At 42.2% G+C, this 27,390-nt stretch overlaps 1 protein-coding gene across 6 annotated transcripts in view; it reads right to left on the reverse strand.

The window, feature by feature from the left end:
* The window catches only part of ntng1a (netrin g1a), a 116,287-nt gene that overhangs the window by 87,265 nt on the left and 1,632 nt on the right, over positions 1-27,390 (reverse strand). For 5 of the 6 annotated variants that reach the window (XM_069697963.1, XM_069697961.1, XM_069697958.1 and 2 more), the window contains exons 1-2: positions 26,216-26,924; positions 15,558-16,269 (exon numbers count right to left, since the gene is read on the reverse strand). In XM_069697963.1, the coding sequence (XP_069554064.1) occupies positions 15,558-15,806 (249 nt within the window). In that variant the 5' untranslated portion in view covers positions 15,807-16,269; positions 26,216-26,924. Of the gene's footprint in view, positions 1-15,557; positions 16,270-26,215; positions 26,925-27,390 lie in introns of those variants that run through there. The other variant, XM_069697959.1, reaches the window with a different exon arrangement.

Consider the following 27,390-nt stretch of genomic DNA (forward strand, 5'->3'; position numbering starts at 1 on the left):
TGCAATAATAACTGTTCATCCTAAATTTGGCAATACCAGTAGTTTAAAACAATCCCTGGCAGAGAGACCGACACGGTGGTTTCGGGATCTTCTGTTCACCTTGTTGATATTGTGTTAACTACATCTTCCAACAGCAACACCACCAATCTCACCTCTTTACTGGTTAAAAGTCTTCATCAGTCAGACAGGCAGCTGAGAGGTAGCGGCAGGGCTGAATGGGTTTCAACCTCAATTGCACACCAGAGGGAGTATTTAGAGGAGGGGGGAGTACATTAGGGGAGCTAATTAGGATTATTAGCAGGACGTATTTTATTCAGCTGGGACTAAAACAAATTGCTCAGTCGTTGCAGAGCAAAATTGAAAATGAGTACCGAATTACTGACAGCCGAAGCGCGCTCGCACTGTGTGTTGCAGGAAGCCGTGTACCTACACGCCTGACATGGTGGGATTCAGTGATTCAGTGATTCAGAAGTCTCATAAACTCAAACATGACATACAATGATTTGCCATCATTAACACAGCCACATAAGTGTAACCCTGTATTGTAGTTTTACATGATGGGACCGGCAATTTGATGGCATAAAGAAAATCAAGTTTTTAACTTTAACATGTCTGACAAAAATTCTTATTTTATTCTTGATTCTCATATGTTGATATTCTTTAACGGAATAGTTTGACATTTTTAGGAGATGCAGTTATTTGCTTTCTTGTCGAGAGACAGATTAGAATATGAATACTATCCTATCTGCTAAATATGAACCTCGCTTAGCTTAGCATAAAAACCACAGCTCTTTCCAGTCTTCATGTCAAGCTAAGCTAACCAGCAGATGGTTGTAGTTTTAGATGAAGCACACACGCTATAAGGTGGTATCTATCATATATTACTCTTTGTAATGCATTCATCAAAGTTGCATGCTCCTCTCCTTTAGCAAAGATGTTTGATGAAGACTGTCAGACATTCTAAACCTGTGATTCTCAACCGGTCCAACCTCAAGACCCACATTTTTTTTTCTTTTTTTTTTCTGTAAGTCACGACAAATGTTTTTGACATTTTTAAGCCACTTATGCACTGTTAAAAACATGACAAGACGTTACAACTGGTGTTGCTCAAGTTCAAGAGTCTAAATTTAACTGTATTAAATAAAACGCAGATTTATCTCATCCTGAATATATTTACAAATGTTAAAATAAGAGCTAACTGCTGGTGTGACGACTTTAGTTTTGGATGTCTGTATGTCCTTCAGCATCAGAGTGCAGCACCAGCAATTCTGTGAACACCGGTATAAACCAAGTTAACAATTATAATGGTCTATAACAACAGGGAAGACTTCACTATAAGCGCTATGAAAGTAGAATTGACGTGCAGTCAAAAACACATCATTTTGGTACCAAACTCAACATGTTGCTGATGGGCAGGATATACAAAAACACGTCACTGCACGAGGGAAGCCGGAGGGGAATGCATCAGCAATTTAAAAATGTGATATTCATGTAATTGACAAATGATCTGTAATTGTCTGCTTCTCAGTGTTTTTTTCTCATATTCTCTAAAGCAGCAAGGGTGATGGCAAGACAGCACGCCAGCTAATAATACAGGGAGGGAAAAAAAGCCCTTGATGAGATCCAAGGGAATTCAGGCGAGGAGGGGGTACCAGATTCATATCAAACGCCAACGCTCCCTGCCACAGCGTTCGCAGCTTGGCGCATCGCCCTCGTGTTTACGGTGGGGGGATAGTCTGAAGCCGCGCCGACTGCCGTTGAAAGAGAGCCTTCGACGTGACAACAATGTGCGTCCCAGAGTAACAGCTAATGCCTGGCACCTCGAACCAAGTCATTTCATTGAGAGCCTCTGATGTGCAGACAGAGGGGGATGTAAAAATGCATTTCCATGCCAAGCCTCTCAATCGCTTCGCTGTCCTTGCAAACATAATGAACAGATTACCGTTTGCACCCTTGTCACAGCATGCTTCTCTGACAAGTGCCCGCCACCTTATGGGAGATGTTTTCAACTTGTGTCCTCATGCTGCAGACAGTGGAGGCCTGAAGAAGGACAGACTGAAAACTAGTTCAGGAGCCACAGGAAATAAAACAACTTGCTAATTAGAGGAGCAATGGACTGAAGCAGACAGTATTGCCTGAGTGGATGGTTCGGGAGATGGATAGGTTGAAATGCCAAGTGTCTATATTCCAGCACCCTGAGGCCAAAGTCTTACAGACACTGCAAGTCTACGTCCAATCTACCAATTGCTCTCTCTGTCCTGACTCGGGTTAATAAAATGCTAACCATCTCAATATCCATGACGGCATTCTGCTAACTACCTCCCCTCTAGTTAAATTCAGCTCTTCTTGTCCTTTTCTCTCCCACAGAACAAGACTGTAACTCCTGCCTCAGCTTAATCAGGAGGACCGCTTATTAAGGAAAAGCTCTCGGGTACTTCCTAAATTGGGGAGAGGACAGCCTCGCTGGCACGATAACTGCAGATTTATGTCAGAATTAGGTGTAAATAGCTCCACTGGTTATTCCCCTTCTTTAATTAAGCAAGCACATTTTCCAGGTCTTTGTCTTGTGCGCTGACCACTCCAGTTCCCTCTGCGGGGACAAAAGCTAGCTTACCAGGCAACTCAGCCATGTGCGGGACAGAGCCATCTTAATGTGCTTCCAAAAATCCCAACTGCTAGAATGTATATCCCGATATGGGTTTGATGTCACTTGATTTTTACTTGTTTTGTTGTCGTCGTGTCTTTTTGAACTAGTAATCCAGCCTGTTTGCAGCTATCAATGAGTAGTCATCCCAAATGATACGTGGCAGCCAATGTCAAATTACTTCTCAGAGTCAGATCAAGCTGAGCGCACAGGAAATACAAAACCTTACGAGCGAGGTATCACTTTAAAGGACTGCCGACTCTGTACTTTGAAGACAATTCCATCTGTGGCCTCTCATCTCTCTGAGTTATATTTTTTTACGCACGTCCCAACAAACTTACCACTTTCTCTTAGCCGTGGCTCTACTCGTATCTGCCGGGGAGAAAAATACCTGAGACGAGCAGCAGAAAAATGCTCTTATGCAGTTCATGAGGGGGTATTCATCGTTCGGAGTCCGCGTTCAATTTCCATCACTGATAGCGCTGCTATTGATTCAGAGTTTGCCCTATGCTCAGCGCAGGCCAGACATAACAGATCTCATGGTTTGGGAGCTGTCAGTCAGGGTAATCCAGGAGTCTTTTTCAAAGCCTGTCAGGGTGAAATGTACAGACTCGCATTTCCCCTCAAACAAGGAGGATGACAGAACAGGACTAAAAGCTGTCTGAGAGGAGGAAAATGTTCCACAGAGAGAACGCCGGTGAGACCAAACAGGCCAGAAAAACATGAAACTTCTTTTTCTCTGCAAAACTCTCACTAAAGCTTTGAGCCGACAACAGCAATTAGAGCTCACCGTCATGTCACACCCCATTATGACTATCAAACTGTTGATAAGCCTCTTGTGTCTGCAGATGACTTATTTTGACTTCAAGAAATCACAGATTTGATCTGATAATGTATTTATAATTTCTCCAACTGAAGGTGCAACACTTCTTATTGTTTCCATTTAACACACCAGATTATTTTTTTTTTAGAATTGACAGAACAATGCGATTGCATTTTGTATTTTGTATTTTATAACAAGAATGACATGGATGCATCGTACAATTTTTTTTTTTGTGTCTCTTTTAAATTACATTTCTATTCAAATATACCAATAAAGCAAATACAGCAGATTATGCTGTTTCCCATCAATACAACAAGGTCTATTTCACTTATGTTTAGGCATTTACAGCACTTGGTTAGGGAAAAGCCAGCTATAAAGTCCACAATGACTTCAGAGAAAACATCTTTTTTTTATATCCAACAAAATCCCAAATCTTTTCATAACCCTAAGCAGGTCAGGAATCTGAATGTGAACCCTGGTAAATGAGAGCCAGGCAGTTTCCACACCCTCCATCCACCCCGACCACCTCCCACTGACTCTCAGGCTTTTCACAAACGTAGCATTTAATTAATTAAAAAAAAGTGCAACCTCTGAACACTGAATTAGATATTACCGAAACAGAATTGTTTTGTACAAACATTTGTCTAGGAGACAGGGTTGTGTATTTAAACACAGGAGGATGCACTTCTATGCTGTGACAGTGAAGTAAATGATGCTCATCTGAGACAACTATCATAACACTGGTGTAATTGTAGTATCTCAGTTTGGCTGACGGACTCAGTCGTTTTAAGAGAACAAAGTAGGTTAAAGTAAATCAGCTCAGGCGTGTTGTTGCCATGTTCGTATCGGCCCGTGTGTGCCGTTTCTTATTCCGTGTTCCTGAAGAGGGAACGAGGCGATTGTGAAAAAAAATCACGAGTGAGCTCTGAGGGGAAATCCACCGCAGAGGTTCAACGCGAAAATTAAAAGTCAGAGGATCTCTCCGGCAGCCTAAATATCTCCATCTATTCTGCCGGCCTCATGCTCAGAGGTGGAGGAAGGACAGGGGGTGAAGCGGTGAGGAGGAGGGGTGAGGGGGGGGGGGGGTCTCAGACCATAATTTTCCATGAGTGATGAACTGTGAAATGCAACAAAAGCCCCCATTACCGCAAGAGGGATTTAGAGCCCACAGAGCAATAGAAGAGAAAAAGGGGGTAAAAAAAAAAAAAAGAAAAGAAAAAGACTTCGTCAAATAAAATGCATGCGAGAAAGACAGAAAATTCCCAGTGTCTCAGAAATCAGACTGTGAAGGCCCGTACGGCTGCTTCGTATTATGGGTGTTTGCAGTGAAAATTTAACAGTGAGACAATGTGATATTTCTGGGTGAATTGGAGTCAATAGCAAAGAGCCTTTAAAGATATTCAGAGACTAAATCTGAGCTATGAAAGATCATTCCCTCCTTGACTTATATTCAATACTAATTTTATGAGAATTCATCATTTCGGTGTCTGGAAACCAAAGCTGAGTGTGAAATGTTTTCGCTTCCAAAGATGAAACATTAGTCCTTCTGCACTGACTTCACTTTCATACAAGAGAATATATTATCCAAGTTGCACTTCCACAGTCTAACATGTGGTTTCACATCTAAACAAGATATATAAAGATATTTTGCATTTTTCTTCTCCAATGTTTCCTCTCCATAGTTTATGGCAAAGAAGGAGAAAGTGTTTTGCTCCAAACTTTGACAAAAAAAAAAAAAAGTCAACAGAAAACCCTGTGGGAGGCTGGAGTCAAGGGGGGCCCCCTGTTATCTTGTTATGGCGGTGTAAACGGCGAGGCAACACTGAACGCCTTGATGGAGCCCAGATAGACGAGTCACACGCTCACACAGCACAACATCACAGAGCAACACCTGATGTTGTCTGCACACCAACTTTTCAACAACTTCCCTTTTACTAACTTTTTTCCTCTCTGGGAGTAAATATTTCCTCCTGTTTGCACTTTTGAAAAACTCTCATTTCCATTCAACCAAAAACAATCACATAATAATGATGTGTTGATGATTGTGCAGCTGATATTAGTGGTGGAGTGATGATAGTGAAAACAAGGCAGGAAAGAAGCAGCAACAACAACTGTACAAATGTGATTATTGGCTAAGCCACACCCCTTTTGGTTACTGTTGCTACGTCTGTCAATCTTGCTATTCCCCTTTAGGGTATAAACCTTTTGCATTGATAAAACTGGCAGATTTACCACATAAAAGTCTTGGTAATTGTTGAAACAAGATGTTTTCAGACAGAGGTTAACAAAAAATGAATTATCATTTCTAGCAGATGACTGGATTTTTCCTGTTGAAAATACTTCATCACGAGAGTCCAGACCAATTTCCGAACCAAGGTTCATGTTTTTATTACATTACGTAATAAGATCCAGTTCGTTTTGGTCTCACATTGCAATTTACTTGACAACGCATAACATATCCACATCCCAGTACTTTATATTGATTAGTGCGTCTAATGTCAGCATGTTGTCAATTCAGCCAGAAGCCAGTTTCAGTTTGAATAGAGAAAAATGTATTAACAGATTCTTTGGTTGGATCAACTTTCGGTCCTTTGATTTGGACGGTTGTCTTCAGCATCTTTCACACCTGCTGTTTTGGTTCAGACCAAAGTGAAAAGTCAGAAGTTCTGGTCCAAACAGGGTGAAAAGCACCCAAATTAAGCTAACATGGTTCCATGAGTTGGTTGACAACTCAGTCTTCAATGGACTTTTTTAATATTTCCAGATGACTGGGTGTGAAACAATAACTTTGTGCAAGCTGTCTTAAATATGTCCTTGATGGCTCAATATGCTATTGTGCTAAAAGAATGAGGTCACAAGTGCATGTCGGTCATGAAAATTAGCATTCTCAGCAGCTGACCATTCATGCAGGAAACGTGGCTGGTGTCCAAGATGATCATTTTAGTATATAGTGCACCATGCTGTATGTATCGTGTGTCATTTTATTTCAGAGTCCACTATATAATCCTCTCAAAATTTAAAAGTAGCATTCGTGGTATGAACGATTTCAGCCAAAACCTTATCATTCAATGTTATTCGGTTTGTACGAAAGAAAATGACAATTTCAAGAGTCAACGCCTGTCAATGATGACGCAAAATGATGATTACTAAGCTCATAAAGTCTCAATTGACAAGAGTAAAATGTATATCTGTGTATCATTAAGGGAGGAGTGATAGCGTGAACAGAGGAGTGGTCTGAGATACAGCCATGGGAGTAAAGAAGTGTAAAACCAGTCAGTCCTAGTATACGCTGCTTCCACTTCATATCATTTAAACCATAATTACAAACAACTGAGTGGGAGGAAGCTTTCGCATCAGCCCGTCAGCCTCCGCTTTGTAACTCAGTCGCAGAGATAGTGAATTTCCAACAATGATATCTCCCATTTGGAGAAAAGTACCACAGACGTGTCAACATACTGTCGGCAGAATGGCTGCAAATGCACCACTGCTGGCAGCTACAGCAAAATAAAATCCAATATTAACACTAAATACAATCGATGGGGGAGATTTGTAGGAGCTGTTGTTTATATTGTATGCGTGGTTTCACTTGTCAACAAACTGCTGCAAATAAAACGCGTAACACAACAAAAGCCGCTAATTTATTAGATGTGACTACGAGGTTAGCACTGTGGTTAACCTGAGTGATCCATCAAGACTCCCAAGATGGAGTTTTTATTGTATCTGTGGTATCGTTAAGTGAGCAGACACACTTTTTCTGTGGCGGTTTTGGTTTTGGAGAAGGTAAAAAATATGAAAAACAGCTTTATGAAAGACAAAATTGACAAAGGAAAACACGATCCACATTACCTACTACCCCCTTTATAATAACAAAGCAGATGTGGCACATACACAGACAACCACACACACACACACACACACACACACACACACACACACACACACACACACACACACACACACACACACACACACACACACACACACACACACACACACGCACGGAAAAACTTGAAGGAATTCACAACATGAGCTGAAATTGGATAGAAGCCTACGTACAGCTGGATGTTTCTTTAACCAGTCTTACTCAGACGGTGGTCTATGCAAGGCTGAGCCACAACATGCCCATAAAAGGAAATGTGGGATTTTCTGCCAACACCTGTTTAATGGACTTCTCTCGAGCCCGGCTGCAGACGGGCTGACAAGTCCGTGTTTGTATTGGCGCTCGGAGGCCTGGAAGAACGAGTGTTTGAAGGAAATAAGAAAAACGATTAAAATTCAGACGGTGCCCGACGCTCATGCAAAGTTTATGGCACAGCATGGGTCGGACAGAATGTGATGAGATCCTCGCGTGACCGCCGTGTCTGTAACCTTCACTTTGGTCAGAAAGATACAGTCGTGACTATCTGACAGTTGCTCTGCTGTGTTAGACAATATTCGGCCCGTTCTCGCTGCACAGCTCGAGTTTCAGGTGAACGTATCGAGCTACAAAATGAGAGCTTGTAATGCTGTTGGGTTTAGATTAGGGATATATGCATCTGTCTCTGTTGCATATTCTTTTGCAGTGGTTTTGAATTGTGGTGACTGTCAGTCATATGGCGCAATGAAGTAAAAACATATTATAAGAGTAGGCATAAAACGTGTTAATTCCACTACGGGAGAGACTTGATGTTCTGTGCAATTAGGTGGAAAAATATGTGTAAATATCGGCATTTTCAGTCAGCTTAAGGTTGGAAAATATCAGGATATCTGCAAAAAATCCAATATCGTACATCCTTATATTTGATCAAATTCCATATAAACTATAAAATGGCTGAATCTAGTTTCCTTTCTTGTACAATCCATCTACCATAGGTTGTAATAGTGAAAAACAAGCAAGCCCCTGACAGAAAAAGCACAAGAGTTGCCCATGTTTACCACATGTAACATATATGTGGAAAGGTTTTCACATAAGAATCCACATGGGCTTCACACCTCACCATGAAAATGTTCCAAAACCATGTTTCCCATCAAAATAGGGGTTTTTGCACATGTGAAATTCATGTGTTTTTCCTGTAAGGGAGCAAACAGGATATCCAGACTGTTACTGGAATAGTTCAGTGTTATACAGCAAGTCAGGCACTGAAATCGCACGCCCTTCACTACTATTATAAATCAGTGTACTTAACATCATGTCGATGATAGTAAAACCTGTTTAATTTTTATTGTCTGATTAATTTTTACTACTGAAGTATGACCCAATATCATCAGCACCTTGCATTTTTAGTGTAATCATAAAGCTCCAGTTCCTATAGCAGCTAACGTAGCCCTCCAACAAGCAATTAAAATAATTGATTATTCTGTTGATTATCAATATTGATTCACCTGTTAATCTATTTGTAAAGCAAATGTCCGAAACCTGCGAATAATACTCATTATTATTTGCCTTGACCCAAGATGTAAATGTCTTGTTTAGTCCTGAACTCAAACATAATTTGCTCTCATGGATGATGATGCATCAACTCAACTCATCCCATCTCATTAAAAATGACAAGTGATTACTCAGTTACAACAATAGTTGCCATCCTGCCTCTTGACTGATCACAGCAGCATACAGTGTACTACACAGTGTTTAGTGGTTCTGTCAGCGGTAATACGACTGCTGCTTTAAGCCTGTTGAAATACTACAGTGTATTTTATGGCTCTTAGATGATGAAAGCAGCTCTAACCATAACGGAGGGTGTTATCCATCAAGTCAAGTACAATCAGGAATGCAAAGCGTGTGCTACCTTAACTTGAAATTGTTTGTCAAGGGTTGATTAAGCTAATTAAACCTCATAAAAGAGATGGAATTCCCCTGAGCACAGATTAAAATCATGTGTGAAAAATTAAAAGCTGCCTGTCGGTGAATTATGCGGAAATAAGTTAAGCTTTGTTTGGCACGCCAGATTTCGATCACTTATCAAACAAAGACACAATGACTTGTGTTGCTTGAATCGGTGAATTACCCATATTGTTTCCTTTCAGCTTGTTTTGGTCCATGCCCTCTGCCTCTGTCACAAATTTCAATACACCTTTAATTTTGTTTGTCTGGCAAAGATGAAAGAAGACACAAAATGGATCACGTTGGCTTAATCCTCTGACGTTAAACACTTCTACTGAATGAGTGATTCAATTTTCAATGCTCTTTCGTTGCCACTGTTTCTGGAATCTGACCTTTTTTTTTGGAACAATCAGCAGATTTGAAAAAAACACCTTTGTGCTTGTTTTTGTAATCTCGCCCCCTCACAAAACAAAAACAAAACGCCAATATAAACAAGTTTATGAGACAGAAAGTCACAGACAAACAGTGTAGCCTAGCGAAAGAAACCCGCCGTCTCTTTTCTCTCGATCTCATCCTCCTCTAACCCTTGCATTGACTGAGTGTTGCGGTATGAAACGGGACATATTGCTGCTGACAGCGCATTCATTTCTCAAGGAAATGTCAGCGTGGAGCCTGTTGAGAGGCGGCACAGTGAGGAAGAGTGGGACGGCTGAGGTATGGCGGAGTTGAGGCGCTTTGTCTGTCTGAAACCTCTAATCAGGATCAGCTTAGGGAAAGGTCAGATTTGTATACCACAATGTAAATCCATGGGATCCCACAGCACTCCTGAGCTGCATTTATTGGCTGACACACCTGGAAAAGCTCCTGAATGGTGGTTCAGTGGGATCTTGGATATTCGGCTGCTCATGAAGACGGCAAAGAAATAATCCTATAATTTTTTTTTTTTTATTCAGTTCAGTTACACAAAACACACTATGTAGAACTTTTGGGTTCGGCTTCGGGAATCTTTTGAAGGGTTGAAGAACACGCATCACCTAATTACCGAAGTTCATGCGAAAAAAGGGCGGTTTTAGTCACAAGAACAAAACTTATAAAAGAACTAAACCCTGACAAAGTTAGAAAAAAAACACCTTTAAAATGAAGCTAAACCACCAAACAAAACGTGCAGTTGCACTATAACCTACAACCTTTTCTTACAATTCAGAGAGGAGTGAGAAGCACTCTTCATCTCAACCAGGTTTAAACTGGAATGCACCATCTGCTCTGAGGAGCACAGGGGTGAGTCAAGTTGTACAATTATCAAAATCCGTTAGTAACAAATAAAAATAAAAATAAATAGTAAAATATGTTTTTTAATCAAAACGATCCACAATCAGTGTCACTATCACAGTAAAACCGATTTAGTCCTCTTTCACTTAACAAAATCCCGTCACTGCTGTGGGAAGGGTAACGACACCAGTTTTTACTGTCGCTTACCGAGCTGGTGAGCACGTTGGTGCTGCGTTCAGACAGGGTCATGTTCACCGTGTTCACGAAGAGTCCATATCAATGCCCCATCCTGTGGTACTTGCAACGTCGGACCTCTGAATTCGCAAGTTGTGACGTGTTTGCTGACAGTTTCTCGTCATTTAGAGTTGTTTTTTTTCCTCAATTAATATGTATGTATATCCTGTAATATACATTTAATATTCCTACAGGTAGCTAAATTGTTCCGACACGTCCGTGTTGACTTCTCACAACTTAGCCACCTGAAAGCCAACCACACGCCGTCCCATGTCGCAACCAGGAGCTCACGAGTTCCAAAGTGTGCCATGGGGCTAAAATAAAAATGCATAAGCTTGCATAATGTTTGTTAATGCTGACGGGCAAAACATATGGTGTAAATTAATCATGTAACACTATAGAAAAGGTGATAATGTTGGCCCAAAATCTGATGAAAATAGCCAATTCACAGTTCTGCTCAACCCTGTCAATTAATTATATTTTGCTCAGTTTGTACTGCTTGGTTGAACCATTTATAAATCATATATCTGGTATACTGGGTAGCCTTCATGCATTAGGAACAGCATATAGCAAGTAGGCCTACTGTTGTATGCAATATGACCCAAACCTTCAATCTAATCATTATATTTAAGTCAAACACAGGGTTTTAAACATACAAAGAGTCTCAATGTAACTTTATGTAACTGAAAAACTGAAAAATGCTTCATATTTCAACTTAAACGGGAAAAAAAAAAAAATTCCACATGCTTCAATATGGTAACCTTTACCGGTTCATCTAGCAGCTGTTTACTGAAGCCTTTGTTTTTAAGCATAAATCTGTTCTCTCGTTAGCTAAACACATTAATTAAGAAACTATTTGTGATCCACTTTCTCTTATTATGGCAAAGCATTAACATGATTGAGGCTAAAATGGGAGGAAAAAAAAGCACACGCTGCACCACCTCTTAACATCCCCCTTTCATTTCCTCATTTAGACTTGATTGGCTATGAAATGCCCCGGCCTGCTGGGACTCAGGTTTCGGCATTCATCAGCACTTCCTGCTTGTAAATTGATGGCACAGATAGAGACATACAGTACCGACACGGGAATGCATGAGGACATCTACGCACGCAGGAGCAGGTTTTTTTTTCAAATGTAGTTTAAATTATGGAGCTTCACCTAAAAAAGGTTTTATGTATAATGCAATATGCATCAAAGAAAATGCAGCGCATGCGAGATCATGTTTGAACGGGCATTTCAAAACTCACAATCCATGCAGTGAAATCAATTTAAATTCTGATTATTCCCCTGAGAGTCGCTCAGTACAATCTCAGGGTTTTCAGAACACACAATAATTAGAGCTACAAGTTAATCATTTCAGACAAGTCGGTTAACAACAATTAGCTTCTTTGGCAATAATACATGAATTTTGTATGTACTCAAAGCTGCCCTTCTGAATCCTGCACAAACATCATCTGGTAGTGGCTGCGAGAGCTGCCCAGGCTTTTAAAGGCCAGTCTGAGTCTAACTGGAGGGGACAGTGAAATCTCATTTGATGGCAGATTCATGTGCCAGAGTTCAGTGAATGCCGGCTTATTGCTATCGAAAAGGTGACCGGGCTAGGAGGAGAATAAAAAAAAAGTCTTTACTGGGAGAGTGGTGGATGTGTATGAGTGTACCGTGTGTGATGCTGTCTTCCTGTATCTGTGACCCTGGGATGAAGGCCGCAACCTGAGATAACCAGGCTCATATAAGCACCACGCCCTCGAGCGGCTGCGACTCTCTCTCTCTCTCTCTGTCTCTCTCTCTCTCTCTCTCTCTCTCTCTCTCTCTCTCTCTCTCTCTCTCTCTCTCTCTCTCTCTCTCTCTCGTCAGGCTTTGGTGTCCGTTACCTTCAGCACTACAGGAAGCAGACACACGGCTTTAAAATACACCCGCCTCGACGAACGCAAAATCAATTACCAGAGAGATGAAATTCTCCGATAATGCGGGCTAATGATAATTGCCCCGAATCTACAGTGATCTGACTTATGATACAAACCACTATTGGCGTTGCAGCAGCGTATTGTCAGCTGGAGTAGCTGAAATATCAATGGTAATTGTTCTGATGTTGATTCGGAGCCACGACACTGCCCGGGGTAAACATAAACCGATTGCAGAGAATTGGACTCTATGGTAAACGGCAGGGGTCACGTTTCCTCTGATGTTTGTGTGACTTGGGACTTTCAGCGGAGAGAGGAAGCTGTTACGCGGCAGCTAAACCGCTGCCTGTTTAATTGAAGCGCTCCGATCACGCTGACTGCCGGAGACATGATGACAGCGCAGCGAAAGCTCTCCTCCTAATTCAATAAGCGATCATCAGACTGTTAAAAGGCTGGCACTAATAATTATAAACTCAGTTTCAACCCGACGTCCAGAAATAGAAGCAGCTTCACCGAAACACCAGACACGGATGACCGCTGCTCAGCCAGGATTCAGACGGTTTATCCACAACACAGCTCCGGGTTCAAATGTGGATCAATCGGAGGTCACGGAGGTCACGTGAAGTGCCTGCGCTTCAGCGTTGACCTCCCAGACGTGGCGTCTCACACCCTTTAACTCACTTTGCCTTCAACCAACCTTGGAGTCAGCATTTTTCAAAAGTGCCTGAGAGATGTCGGGCTGAATAATGTGTCCTATGAATAAAACACATTAGCTACAAAACATGTTGAATTATTCACATTTCAGAGCCTCCATCCCTCCCCGCGCCGGAGATATTAGTTCTTCTGTCATCATATGCTTTGCACATAGTCCGCTGAGTCGCTGTCTCCCTCATGTTCTCTCCTTCACGCTTCCCTCTTGATCATTCTCTCACTGTCTTTGTCATCTGTGTTTTGTTAATCTCCCTCTGTTCCTCAGTCGCTCCTCTCAGCTGACTTTCCGCTGATGACGACTGTCTATTTATACTTCTCAAGTTACTACTTTTCCTGGAACATCTCACTATTTATCTAAAGAGCTCTTGAGGCTGGCGAGGAGTGCATTCTTTCTGAGAGAATCTTTGATGACTGGTAACACACTGAGGCCCAAAATGGATTCATCATTTAGAGTTAATCTGAGGCGACCAGCTGTGACTTTCAAAGGCAGAAAGGGTCCCGAAATAAGGAGGAGGGCGGTTTGCTAATTAAATACTTGACCTGATATGCATCTTTTTGCTCATTTTATTTTTCAGCCCTGTGAGGAATTTGTGATTTACATGATTGCAATATAATTTGCAGAATCAACAGCATCACAGAAACTTTAAAGGGTAAACCCAATCAGCCAATCACGGTTTCCTTTTGTGCTGTTTCTAATTCTACAAAACATCACTTTCAAATCATCATAATTTATTACTGTGAAGCAATATTTTGTGTCCAATTTGTTTTGTGATTTAACAGCCCTTTCATTTTATTTTTCCCAAATTTATTTTTCTCAAATGAAACTGAAAACATTCTTCATTATGAGAAAATTCCTTCTTCAAGTCATAAAACAACTTTAAGCTAAAAAAAAAAAAAAATACAAAAATAAATTGGTGCAATTTTGGGACAAAAAAAGGATAAAAAGATTTAATTTATCTCATTAAAAGTGTGTAGTAATGATTTAACCAACTGCTATTTCATTAAATCTGGTTTTGGGAGCAAATGTTCAATTTGCATTTGAAGTATTACTGCTGTAACGACGAGGCTGAAGCCGACGTAAACAACGTGAGCTAAATATGCTAATTTCAACCTGTTCACAGTGGCAGTGTAAATGTGTAGCACTTATAAGGTTCACCACGTTCATCCTTAGCAGGTTGAGCTTGTTAACATTTGAGAATTTACTAATGACTGAGGGATGGGAATGTTTTACATGCATTTGGTCGTGAACATATAAAAACTTTGACTTCATAATGGCCCCGTTAAGTTAATCAAGTTCATTCTGAGGGTACGGACCATCAATAAATGTAAAAAGAGATTTTACAGTCTGACTGTCCAACCGACTGAGTAAAGATATATAACCACACGGCTACCGTAGCTTGAAAAGTAGGAGTGTTACCATGAGCATAAAGAACCTGAAGACACACGACGTTCTGAATCTCAAAACTGATCATCATGCAACATCAGGAAACTAAAACAGATTCATTTCTCAGAGGAAGGCAACCAAAAAAAAGGTCAAATCATCAAAACAACCACGCTGATCATTGATGAATGCTGATACTGATTATATTGTTGGATCACTGTGTTTGCATAAAAAACAACTTCACTGCATGAAGGTGCTGTGCAAGAAAAAAAATACAACTTTTGCATTTCCACTTAGAATAATGCTCCACTTACGTTGTCACACACGCTGTTGTATTTTTAGTCCGCCTGTGCATTATATCACCCCGAGATTGTTAGAATTTTTAGGCCACTCGCTCATCCAGCGCTGCTGAAACACAAAAACCCCGGCGCAACAGAAAAGCTGCGCTTTTTTTTAAACTTTGAAATCAAAACAACTGAGGGAACTATATTTTTATGTGACTCTGGTGGGAACGGGTGGAGGGGGTGAGGTGTGTGTTTTCACAGGTAAGTCAGTGTTTTCTGCAGCACATCAGACACTATTTGCGGTGCACCCTGAGACGCAGCTCTCGAAACAGCAGGACGTGACGTCAGTGGGCACAAACCTTGATGTTCTTTAGCCACGGCGATTTTAAACGTGTCTGTCACGGTTTGTCGGGTCAGAACAAGCCGAGTGAATACTCGACACACACGAGCGGATGAGAAAACGCTGCCTCAGTTTGGTTTACGTGGTGTACAATTCGCTTTCTACTCACCAGGGCGCAGTACGTCTCTGGAGGGTCTCCACAGGTGATGTTGGGGGGATCCAGAGTCACCTTCAGGTACTGGGTCATGTCTGCCGCCTCCGGCTGGCAGGCCATGTAGTCCCAGGTCAAGCCTTCGTCAGAGTAAATCTGGGACTTGCAAACGTCGTAATGGCCCCACGCTGCGGGGTAGTGCTGCATGGCCGCCTGGCAAACACCAGTCCACAGTGCCTGCAGCGTCAACGCCAAGTGGAAACGCATGACTGGTTTCCTCTCTCAGCTCCTTCTCGAGGAGCCGGATCTCCTTCTGAGGGTGTAAACGAACAGGGGAGCGCTCTTCTTCCACTTACTACAACTCACTCAGCTGGAGTGAGGAGGCATACCAGGCTCCCTTCAGGTGGAGCAGAGGTTGCTTTAGAAGTGTTGAGCTGTTTTTTTTTTTTTTTTTTTCGTCCTTTCACGATTTTTCTGTCTCCTTCAGGTTTGTGGAGTTGTGGGCGACGCCGTGGAGGGACGCTGAGGTTACCGGCCCATCGAGAAGATAAGAGGAGAGGGCCGAGGGAGGGAGGAGGACGGCGGAGGAGGAGGAGGAGGAGGGGGGAGGGGGGAAGGGGAAGGCGAGAAGGAGATAGCCCTCTGACACGCTGATAGGAAGATGAGTGACGGGTCTCCTCAGCTCGCCCAGCTGTCAATCATGGTCCACGTCCTGCGTGACGATCTGGCACTGCAGAGAAACAGAAGAAGGGAGGGGCGGGGGGGCGGGTGAATACGCCTCACTTAGGGGAATAGACTCTGACAGTGAGAGAACATTAGCTGGGGCCACAGCATGGGTAAAAGGTGTGCAATGTGTGTGAACACAAAGTTCGATGGGTGAGAGAGAGGAGTGTCATGGCGGTGTTTGTTCTCCATCAGGGTGAACTGGATCCTTCTGCGTTCACACCAAACTGCTCTCCCCCCCCCACACACACACACACACACCACTCCCACTCCCGCCCCAAACCTGATACCCTCCTCACACAACTCAAACCGGGTGGGCTGGAATGACAAAGAGATGCCGTGTTTTATACAGTTAGTGCTCTCTAAATCATAAACACTGAACACTACTGCAGAAGACTTCATGTTGTAAACGCATTTTAATTTACCAGCTACAATATGGAAAACATGAAACTGCTACTTGCATAGTTAATAAATGAAATATGTTTGTATAGCAGCTAAATATAGAAGCAGTCCAAGGTGCTTTACAGCATAATATAGCAATGAAATGAAGATGAACAAGGTCAAATGTGCACATACACACATCAATATAACATATACACTCATACTTATAACACATATGCATTGTGAGCGTATTTAGATGTTTAAATACATACATGTAAAAACATCAATACAAAAGCCCAAAAATATTTGATAAAGAGGATGTCTGACTATATAAAATGTTAGCTATTAAAATAAGAGTGAGTGTACAAAAAGGTTTCTGTATTTTTGGTGCTTGGATGCTGAATACTATCTTACAATTAAATACTTTTATCTGCGGTAGTAAAGATTTATTTTAGTGTATCCACAACAAACAAAGAGATGGAAAAGGGAGACACATAGTTGTGCCTGAAGGAGCTTAAGAAATAAAAGTTGGCTGCATCGGGTGTATTATAATACTTAAATGGCTATCATTGAGCGATGGAGTCAGCGATCCACCAGAGACTCATGGGAGGCTTTTGTGTGTGTGTTGTCATTAATAATATTTTTTTTTTTCCAGTTCAAAAAAAAACTTTGTTACAGTGGAGTAGTTGGTGTTTTCAATTGAAATGTCGTGAAAGAAACAAACAATAGAGTTATGTAGAAGTTAAGCTTGTGTCTGAATTAGAAATGAATTAAATGCACTTAAACCTGAATTAATTGATTTTTCAGCGAGTTGGAATCAACTTACTGTAAAACACCAAACTAATATTCCTTCCTTCATACAGCTGATGTGGCCCGTAGCTGCTTATTTACACGTCCCACAGACATGGGTTACCGTTATCACCCATTTTCTGTCTACCTGATCAATGCAAATCCAATAGAGAGCATCCAAAAAGCCCTTCAGCAGCTGATATGTTCACCTGTGGGCCGCTAAGCTATTCGATTCTGGGAAGGTGAAGTACAGTTGGTCATTTAAAAAGGCTGTTTGCTGATGTGACCAATGACACTGAACCAAAACAGTAAATCTGAAGAGTTTGGTGATAGTAATTCTTCATGGGCTTCTGAATAGGACCAGTATATTTCACATTAGACAGTCATTTGATCTATAATTAATATAAAGAAATTGCTTATATCAGCTTTAATTTGACTTTTGATAGAGTGAACAATTTCAACACAGGAGTTTCACTAAAAGAGCACCTGTTGCACATTTCTGTATTTTCAGTCATAAATAATGTTACAATGTCGAATGTTCAGATTAAATGTGGCCAAAGTATTAATTAATGAGCTGAAAGTAATTCGTTTGAGGAAATGGCTCAGCAGACTGTTCTGAACACTTAGTTTGCTCCGAGCTGATGTCAACTCGCCACGCAGGGATATGCCCATCCATTCGCGCTCGGCCTGTCTCAAGCGGCAACGAACAGTGATGTCATAATTTGGTTATTGAACGTCCATTATGAAGCCTCAAGTTCGGATATTGGCCACTGCCATCTTGAGTTTGGAGAGGTTTGGATCCAGAAGTGAACATATTTGGAGAAGCTGGGGGGGAGTGAGCGGGGGATCGATCTGATTGGAAACTCAGCGATAGTACGTCCCGCCCACCAATAGTGGAAACCTCACTGCTCCCAAGGCCTGTCAATCAAACAGACCCCCGCCAGTATCAGATAAATAAGGATGTTTTTGAGCTGTGAATAATTTAAAACTACTCCAGTGGAGACCCTGAATAAAAATAAAAGACAGGAAATGAGCACAGTAGGTCTCCTTTAAACAAAATGAAGTGGCCATTCAAGCTTGATATTGTCCCAAAAAGTAAATCACCATAAAACAGTCTTTTATTAACACTTTGTGACTGCTTTTAAGTTTTAAAGCAGTCTCTTAAGTGATGGATCTGCCCATTGAAAAAGACCCAGCACTACATCACATAGTGATTTACTTCATAGAGTCCATAGCAACCATTTATAACTGCCAAGCATTGTGGGCCATAGCCTCGCTTTTCCTTTTGTCTAAAGTTTTTGTTTTGAGATGCCTTAAACACAACTAGGCAGCAGCTTTAATTTCCTGCTGGAAAGTGGCAGTGATTTTTCTTTTTGCCTCTCATAATGTAAATTTATAACAAAGTATGGTAGATATGAGGTGTTTCTGTGTTTCACACTGTGCCATTCAGGGCTATTTCAATCTGATTGAATGTAAATCATAATTTTAAGGAGCAGCCAAGGTCAGAGGCAAAGCCTCAGCAGAATACAAATACACTGTGTATTGAGGCATGCGGTGAGAAAACGTCCAATGATGCGACTGGAAAACACGAACGATATAGGCAGAAAAACTTGGGACAGGTGAGGTAATCCAAAATACGGCGTGACAAGGTATAAAATATTCTCTAAAATTGTTGCAAACAGGAAAAAAACATCTTGCAAATTGCCTCTTGTGGCAGATGTCCTGTTCAAATAAAACAGAATAATTTCATAGAATTAATGCACAAAAGAGAAATCCATGAATCAGAACCAATATTATCGACTGCTTTCACTGGAAACCGGAATATAATTTCGCAGATGTGAGAAAGACCAATGTAAAATCAGTACAAAAAAAAAAAAAAATACAAGAACTACTGTAAGCCAGAGGATGGAGGAAGCAGGAACAGGTTAAGGTGGGGGGAAGAAATGAAGCACCTTTAAATGTAAAATGTAAGAATGTCAATGGGGGAGATGTCAGCAGGTGAGAAAGCAGCCAATTATCCAGAGGAACTCTTGGCACAGAGATCCCTGTTCCCATTAAGAGACATAATATTACCGTGTTAAGAAGGAGACTGAAGAGATAGTCAGAAAGTGTCTCCGTGTGTGTAAGGCTGTCTGTCTGTCTCTCTGTGTGTGTGTGTGTGTGTGCGCGCGCGTGTTTCACGTGCAACTTCTGGATAAAAAGCGGTTTGAGTCACTGGTAATGAGACAACAAGCACTGGCGAGGGCTTGGATAACAAGCATTAGAGATCACAAAAGCCGGGTCATTATTACTCCACCGTCCTGGACGCAGCAGCCCCTTCCTCTCATTACTCCCCGCTTATAACCCTCCGTCGCCCCGAGGAGACGTGGTGAGGGCGAGAAAAAGGAGAGCAGATGGAAGAAGTGTGGACGTGCATTTTAAGTGAGAAAAAAGGTTTATTTTAGGGCAGGCAGCTTCCTTCAACCATCGATCAAGGTCTGAGGACATCAGAGGAGGCGCGCTTGCAGGAAGTCTGAAAGTCTTCCATGTACAGGAATATATATTGCATCGTAGGCACAGAGCAATAAACACTTTCAGTAACAGTGGGAGGTCGCCGGGTGTGAGGGAGGGTGAAATGTACAGTTCAAAACGCCTTTTTCCTCTAAATTACTGTCGATAGAAATGTTTATGAGGCACATCAACGCACATACAGACATATTTATCTGTTTTAAAAGAGAAACATCTTAAAATATATGAATATAAGACTACATCTTAAAAAGTACAAAGCATGATGAAATAAAAAGTTTGAAATTTTGAATAAATAAAAGCAAAAAGGGAAATCATTGAAAAATCCAGAATCTCTGACTGCAATAACTTTTCATTTTAAAAATGTTAATGTTTGACACAAGACGTCTCACTGGGGAAGTTGATTCCGACTGCATCGAACCAAGCTGTGATGTCACAAAATCACAGCTTTACATATACGTTGTAAACTGAGGGTTAAGATGAGCGTAGAGAGACACAGATGAAAGCGAAAACAGTCATCAAGCTGCACAGTCACTATTCAACACAATGAAAGTCAAACATCAACGTGAAGTAACAAAAATATTTCTGAATGGCGGAGGGCTTTAAAAACATGAAAAAGTGTGAAAAGGAAAACAAAATCAATAATCACTGCTCTGTTTTTCCCATTTGAAATCAAATATTTGACACTACATTAAAGTCCCAGGTCTTGGGTTTCATTTAAATAGCTTTACATCACTATAAAAAAAAAAAAAAGAACAGTGTGAGCGAATTTAATCCTTTTAACACAGTTCAAAGTTTATGGTTTTAAAAGTGAGTGTACACTTAGCTTCTAAATGTTTCTCGGGCAGCTGTGTGTTGTTTCACTATTAGCTCATAGAGCTGACACATTGCTCAGAGTTGATTTTGTTGAGTTTCTATTTAAACTTGAGGTGGAGATGTTGGTCAGTATGAGGAGTAACTGACCGTGCAAGATAATAATGAGCCTCAAACATCCATCAGGTTTGATCAGATTTATATCAGATCAAAGCTATCAATTGGTTTGTTAAAATCAACAGTCGGGTGCATTAAAGCAAAGCAGGTGAGCACAGCAAGATGACAAAGTAAAACAAGCTGGTAGACTGAGGAGGATACATTTTGTGGATGAGAAAAAAAAGTCATTATGAAGAAAACCCTCTTTCTAACTGCACAGCGAGGGAAGGATGTTCTGCAGGATGTAAACGCACATGTTGCCCTGTCAACAATCATGAGACGGCTTCATGAGCTGAACCTCAGAGGATTCACCACAACATGCAAAGCCTCAAAAGCAAAAAGGCCACCTGCAGCTCACATTAGCATCTCAGAGAGAAACTAGTTTGGAACAAAGCTCGACAAAAATGGTTAAACAAAATTAACTGTTAAATAATGGAGTGGGAAAAAAAAAAGGGGAACAGTTCATAAACCAAACACCATCTCATCGGTCAAAACGTGGTGGTGCTCTGGTCATGGCTTGGGCATGTACTGCATGGCTGCATGTAGAAAGGCAATGTTGCTAAACATTCGACCAAACCATCCAAAAAGCTTCCACAGCACGAAGAGATGGAACATCTTTCACTGGCCGAGTCAGTCAGCTGAGACTGAAGCCAGAGAGACCAAAAACCGTGCAAGAGATGGGGGAGGCCAAATCATGTAATACAACTATCAGTCCAATAGACGATACCGTGTCAGTGTCACATTATGCCTCGCCTTAGCGTGAAAAGTACACGCATCTATGACCAGCCCACTCTCGTACCCAGGGCCTTAAATATTGCAGTTTTGTCAAAGCCATTGGCATCAAACCCGGACTTTCACCCGGACAACCGGTATTCTGAGATTTTCTGTTAAATAACAAAAATAAGTTACTTATATAACATGACGTATTTAACTTACATAAAGTAGCTTAAGTAACTTAAGTGACATATTTAACGTTACTTGTGTTATTTCAACCCAAACCATGATCTTTTCCTGACACTAGCCGAGTAGTTCTGTTGCCAAAGCACGACCAAATTGCGACCGTGTCACATTTAAAACAAACCATAACATTTATCTAAACCTAACCACGAAGATTTTGGTGCCTACACAGGTATCCACACCTAGGTGATGCAAAACGTGACACTGACACGGTATCCTCGAGTTAACTGACAGGTGTTTTAGAAACTTTGCTGTGATACCAAGTTGGGATTAAAGACTTCAGGCAGCCACCGACAGCATCCAAGATTTTCTCAAAAATATTAAATATGATTTTTTTTTTTTTTTTTTTTTTTTTACTTCATGTGCCTCAGTTCAAAAGTAATTGAAGTGATGCACATGAAGGATTATACCTCACACACAGTGCTTTCTGACCTGATGTAAACCGACTCAGAGACTTGGCATAATCCATTATTGTATTTTGAATTGAATGAGCTGATGCAGAGGGCCTGAAGAGCAGAAAGACAAGAATGTAACTTTCCAAACACTTCCAGTCTGAATTGTAAAGCTTTTTTTGTTTTAAAAATTTAAAGCAGCAATTTTAAAGTGTAGCAACGAGTGAAATAAAAGTGGCTTCAACTTCTTTTGAGGATATTTACAAAACTACGAGGGTGAAATTTAAATCCTTTCAATAAATAATGCAAAATTCCAGTGGCGAGTTTAGATGTCTCACGTTGGTCTAAATTGTGTTTTAGATTTCCCACCTTCAAATGAATGCTTTCATGGTGGAAACACTGAATATCTGCATGTTTGTCTGCATGAAAACGGCCCCATAAATAGCAACAAAACAGCAATAAAAACTATTGGCAGCGTCAGGTTAAATAAATCAACACATTAGACAATGCTGTACTACATACGGTTCATGAAGCGTGCACTCGCAGCCTGCCTGAAACAACAGGGGACCGTAGGTATCAACCTGCCGGTGCTGCAGCCTGCGAGCTCTTATATTTAATCACATGAATCTTTCACAAGTCCCGGTCCAACCGGCGGGGTGGGGAAGGGGTGGAGGGGGGACGGGGGGTGTTTGGTTGGCTGCGGTCACCACCCACCCAAACAGCCGCCCGAGCACTCGTCCGTCTCTGGGGCTGAGAAACAAGTCCCTGGTGTCCGCTTCCATTTCATCCCCGAGGCCACTCGAGCATGACTGAGTGTTTCTCCGAATCACGAGGGAAACGTTTCACGCATGTCCCCAGAGCTGCTCTCTACTACTGCTTGGAATCACTCGGAAATCATGCATTTCATCAAATGAACGAATGAAGGAGCACGTCCTTCATCTCCTGTCACGCTCGTCCTCGATTTCCAGCTTTTTAGGTGTGTGACATCCAGGTTTTGACATTTTGAGGCTTTTAGGTGTTTTAATGACAGTTGTATCAAACTTTACATCAAAATACACACTCTGTGTTTTTTTTCCTCTCCTCTACACCTCAACACTTCATTTCACATCTTTCCACTTTCCACTCTCCAGTTTTGCCCGTATTGCTCGTATTATTAGTACGATTTGAATTTTTGACCAGTATTTTGTGTGGGTTCAGTATTTTTTTTCTTGTTGCCGTCTGTGTAGTGCAAACATTCTCAGCCTGCATTTTTGGCTCTTCTATGAAGTCCCATATTTTCTCACCCAGGACAAACTAGAAGGAACTGCTGGGTCATAATCTCTCTAAAATCATCCATGGTGGTCCACCAGGGGCGGTACTCATACACCTGCCACATTATTAAAACATTTGACGAGTGGCAATATCTCAAAATGTAAAAAAAAAAGAAAAAAAAAGTCCACTTTATCATTACAAGGTGGGCTCAGACCAGAGTAAAGTGGAATAATTATAAAGCTACCGCTGATATCTGGGCTATTTTCCCACCTTTCATTTTTAATTTCACGCATCCTGTGCACTTCCAAGGGCAATTTCTGACCCTGCTTCTGTCCTGTCTCTGCCCACTTTCATCTTCTCGTTCTCCACCTGTTTCATATTCCCCACCAGCGCCTCGCTAAAAGAGAAACAAGAGCACGGGAGAGAGAACGAGAGAAGGACAGGAAGACGGACAGTCAAAAACAGATGAAAGAGAGGTAAAGATAGAAACTGGCCTGGCTTCAGATAAAAAAGAAAAAAAAGAAGAGGAAGTCTCCTGCCTGCTCTCGATGCTCTACTCACCAGATTTCTCTGCCTGCATGCCTTTCCAGAATCCCTAATCTCTCCTGTTAACAACCTGCCAATAGGGCCGCTGTCCTCATGAATAAACATACGGAGAGGAGAGCGTGGCCCTGCAAACCTGACAGCGGCAGCGTTCCCGTGGAACAGCGAGCACGCCTATAATGCATCCCTGGGGCTTCCCTCCAAGTCAGTCCATCACTTAGAGCTCTTTCCCACTTCTTAAAATGACGCCGCCTTAAATCGGCTGGCTTATGATCTTTTAATAATGACGACAGGTAGCAAAACCGGGGGGAATGCTGACAGCTGTTTAAGTGACTGGTGTGTCGGGGATGGGTTGGCTGATTCACAGGAGCTGAGAGTTGAAGTTGTGCTCAAAGGGTTACACAAACCGTTCAGCTGTTTCAGGAAGCAAAAAACAAAACAGGCTCGGACTGGGGCTTGTTTTCCACCACTGACATGTCCAACCAAATCTGAGCCCTTCTCACCCTGAATATCATTAGGTGTTTATGTTTGAGAGTTTTTTCCAACCTCATGAATAAACAGAAACAGGAAAAAAAAAAGAAAAAAGTCAGTGCTGCCTGAACCCTGATGTAATGGTTCCTTTAACAGGACGCCGCTGCAGCCTCTCCTTTAAATCCAGCTTCCACTGGAGCCCCGACAGGTCAGGCCTCTGAAGGCATGCAAGTCCCTGACTGCTGCTTCTTCTCCTTCCTCCACCAGCTGCATCTGCCACAATCTTCTATCACCCCTTCTATCCGGCTCCACCCCCCACCCTCTCCCGAGCTGCTGAAGCTGCCTCATGCGCTCTGCGTGTGCGAGAGAGAGCAGCACTTTTGACAGGGTGACTGTGGCGACGCTGCCCCGAGTCAAGCTGAACACCCTCGGGCGTCAGTTACTCCAGCGCCACATACACAGCGGTGCACGGGGCACCCAATGAGACAAGATCACGACTCGGCCAACCTCCCTCCATCTCGCCGTCCCTCTCTCCCTCCCTTCCTCCTTCTCTGCTTCTTCCTCGCCACCAAGCGTGCCTCTGTTTGCGACACGGGAACACCTTCTGCATTATTAAAGACACTTTTCCTAAGAGGCTGCTAGCACATTATTCTGCAACCACAGTGACATGTCTGGATACTCAAAATGTCCACTTTAGCTGGAAAAGAATGTGCTCGCCCAGGTAGCTCCCTCTCGAGCTGACAGCATTGTGAAAAGGCACCCTTTAAAGCGACAGCTGCTTTAACCGCTCAGGATGACTCATTACTACCTTTCATTATTTCATAGAAGGAGAAAAAGAGTCAAGGAATACCGCAGTGACAATAAAATCACTCGGACTGTGAGCTGCACATTGACATCTAATATGATCCATTTCAGCTTTAATCTGGTTTCCAAAATGCTAAACTTCCAACGCAAAGTGTGTTCCTGCTGTCGGTGTTTGGCTTCACCCTGAACCCAGAAGCAATCAAGTCTTATGATAATGATGATAAGTACGCCCTTAAAAAGAATCATTGTAGGGTATTATCTACGTCAAGGCCACGGTATAATCATGTGGGTCCTGAGGTCGTAGCTATTATTAATGATATCCTAAGTGAAGAGCATGCACAGTCACAGACTGCTGTGTTAAATATATGCCTGAAGTCAAACTCAGACCTTTAAAGCTCAAAGCAGCAATGAAACCCAGCATGTTGGAATTAAATTATGTGTAAAAATTAAAAGTGGACGATACTGAAACCACAAACCAAAACGAATCTATCTGTAACAGGCTGCTGATATAATGACGTATTAAACGTAGGCCAACAGGCTGTGTAGCATGACACAAATGTAATTATGGATGATAGATAGGCAACGGTTCGGGGATGAGTTCCACAAGGGGGCGCCTCTGGAAATGACCCGAGGAAATGGTGTCAAGTTTTGGATGCGTCCTCATTTCCATTATTAAGTCTTTTTATGTGATTCGGGACGTCTTTAAAGATGTTTATGCTGTTCAGAAATTTAAAAAAAAAAAACGGTCTTTTTCCTCCTTATCTGTTCATTGTTGAAGATGAATGCAGATAAGTCAGAGCCAAGTTACTTCTAACAACGAGCTACTTCAAGTGTAGATTTATACGATTCAACACAGAAAAAGTGAATTTTACAATCAAAGGGAAAACTTACATTTCTTGAATGCCCCTCTTGGACCGGGTACTCCCTGTGCCCCTGCTCTTTAACGCCGCTCAACAAGTTCAGAGCAGCGGAATGAACATGAATGAAGAATGAAGCTCTTTAAGATGCGCTCCTTAACGGCAATGTGATGAGTACGCACGTCAGTCTCAGAGGAATCGCTGCGCGCACCATGTCTCACTCTTGTTCCAATCAAGAGGAGGATTTTCTTGCCACTTCAAAACAAATGACTGATCGCCGTCCGGGGGGCTCGGTCAGCACCGCGCCTGGTGGAAACGGGAGGATTTTTGAGCACGAGCTCCGCTGCCAAAGTGTCCATCATCCTCTCTCCAAAGTGTCATTCCATCACGAAGTCAATCTGAGTGCCTCAATAGTGATGTCCGCAGAAAAGAAAAACCCCACTACTGCAAAAGAAACTTTGACCTGCTGGCGTACCGTTCCTCCTCTTTTACGAGCTGTTTTTTTTATAATTCCCTCATTTTCCAAAGACACCTGCGTGCGGATCTCTGCGCGAACCTCGTCCCCACTTCTCCTCTTTTCGCTCCCTCCGGTTTCAGCCACTCAACAGGGACATGAATCACACCAATTAGTCTCGGCTGCTGAGAATATCCGTTCGCGTCAACGCATCTTCTCCTGGCCGTCTCCCCGGTACGGCGCAGCACCAACCGCCCAGACGGAGATGACGGAGAAGATAACGCGCTGCGAGGCTCTATTAGATGAGACGCACACTCAGCTTGTTTCCCCCCCACGCACACCTATGGTTTCTCTCCCCACCCCTCCAGCCCTTCTCCACCTCGCCTTCAGCCCCCCCCCACCCCCCTCGCAGACATCAACACGCGCCATCCTCTTTCGGGACGCGTTAGGAACTCAGGAGGGAGGAGGATCGCCTGTAGTTGAACCTCTTTTGGTGGAGTTCACCCGAGTCGCCTCGCAGCGCAGAATTATCCAACAACGCGGACGTTAATAGAGTCTCCGAGGAATTAGAGCATCCGGGCCAAATAGAGGGAGCAAAAAAATTCGGACTCTGGGTGATTATTACTGGAAAACCGACTAACAACGTGAACAAAAATCAAAACATATGTGAGGAAAAGTGTTAATATATTTGTGTTTCTGGTTCTCACATATCCAACCCGTTGTGGACGTGCTGAAATGCCATATATTAGTGCATA

Source organism: Brachyistius frenatus, unplaced genomic scaffold (assembly GCF_029030835.1).
Source record: "Brachyistius frenatus isolate BFR_SWC_R1_liver_20210118 unplaced genomic scaffold, ASM2903083v1 Contig_25, whole genome shotgun sequence".
NCBI classification, from domain to species: Eukaryota; Metazoa; Chordata; class Actinopteri; family Embiotocidae; genus Brachyistius; species Brachyistius frenatus.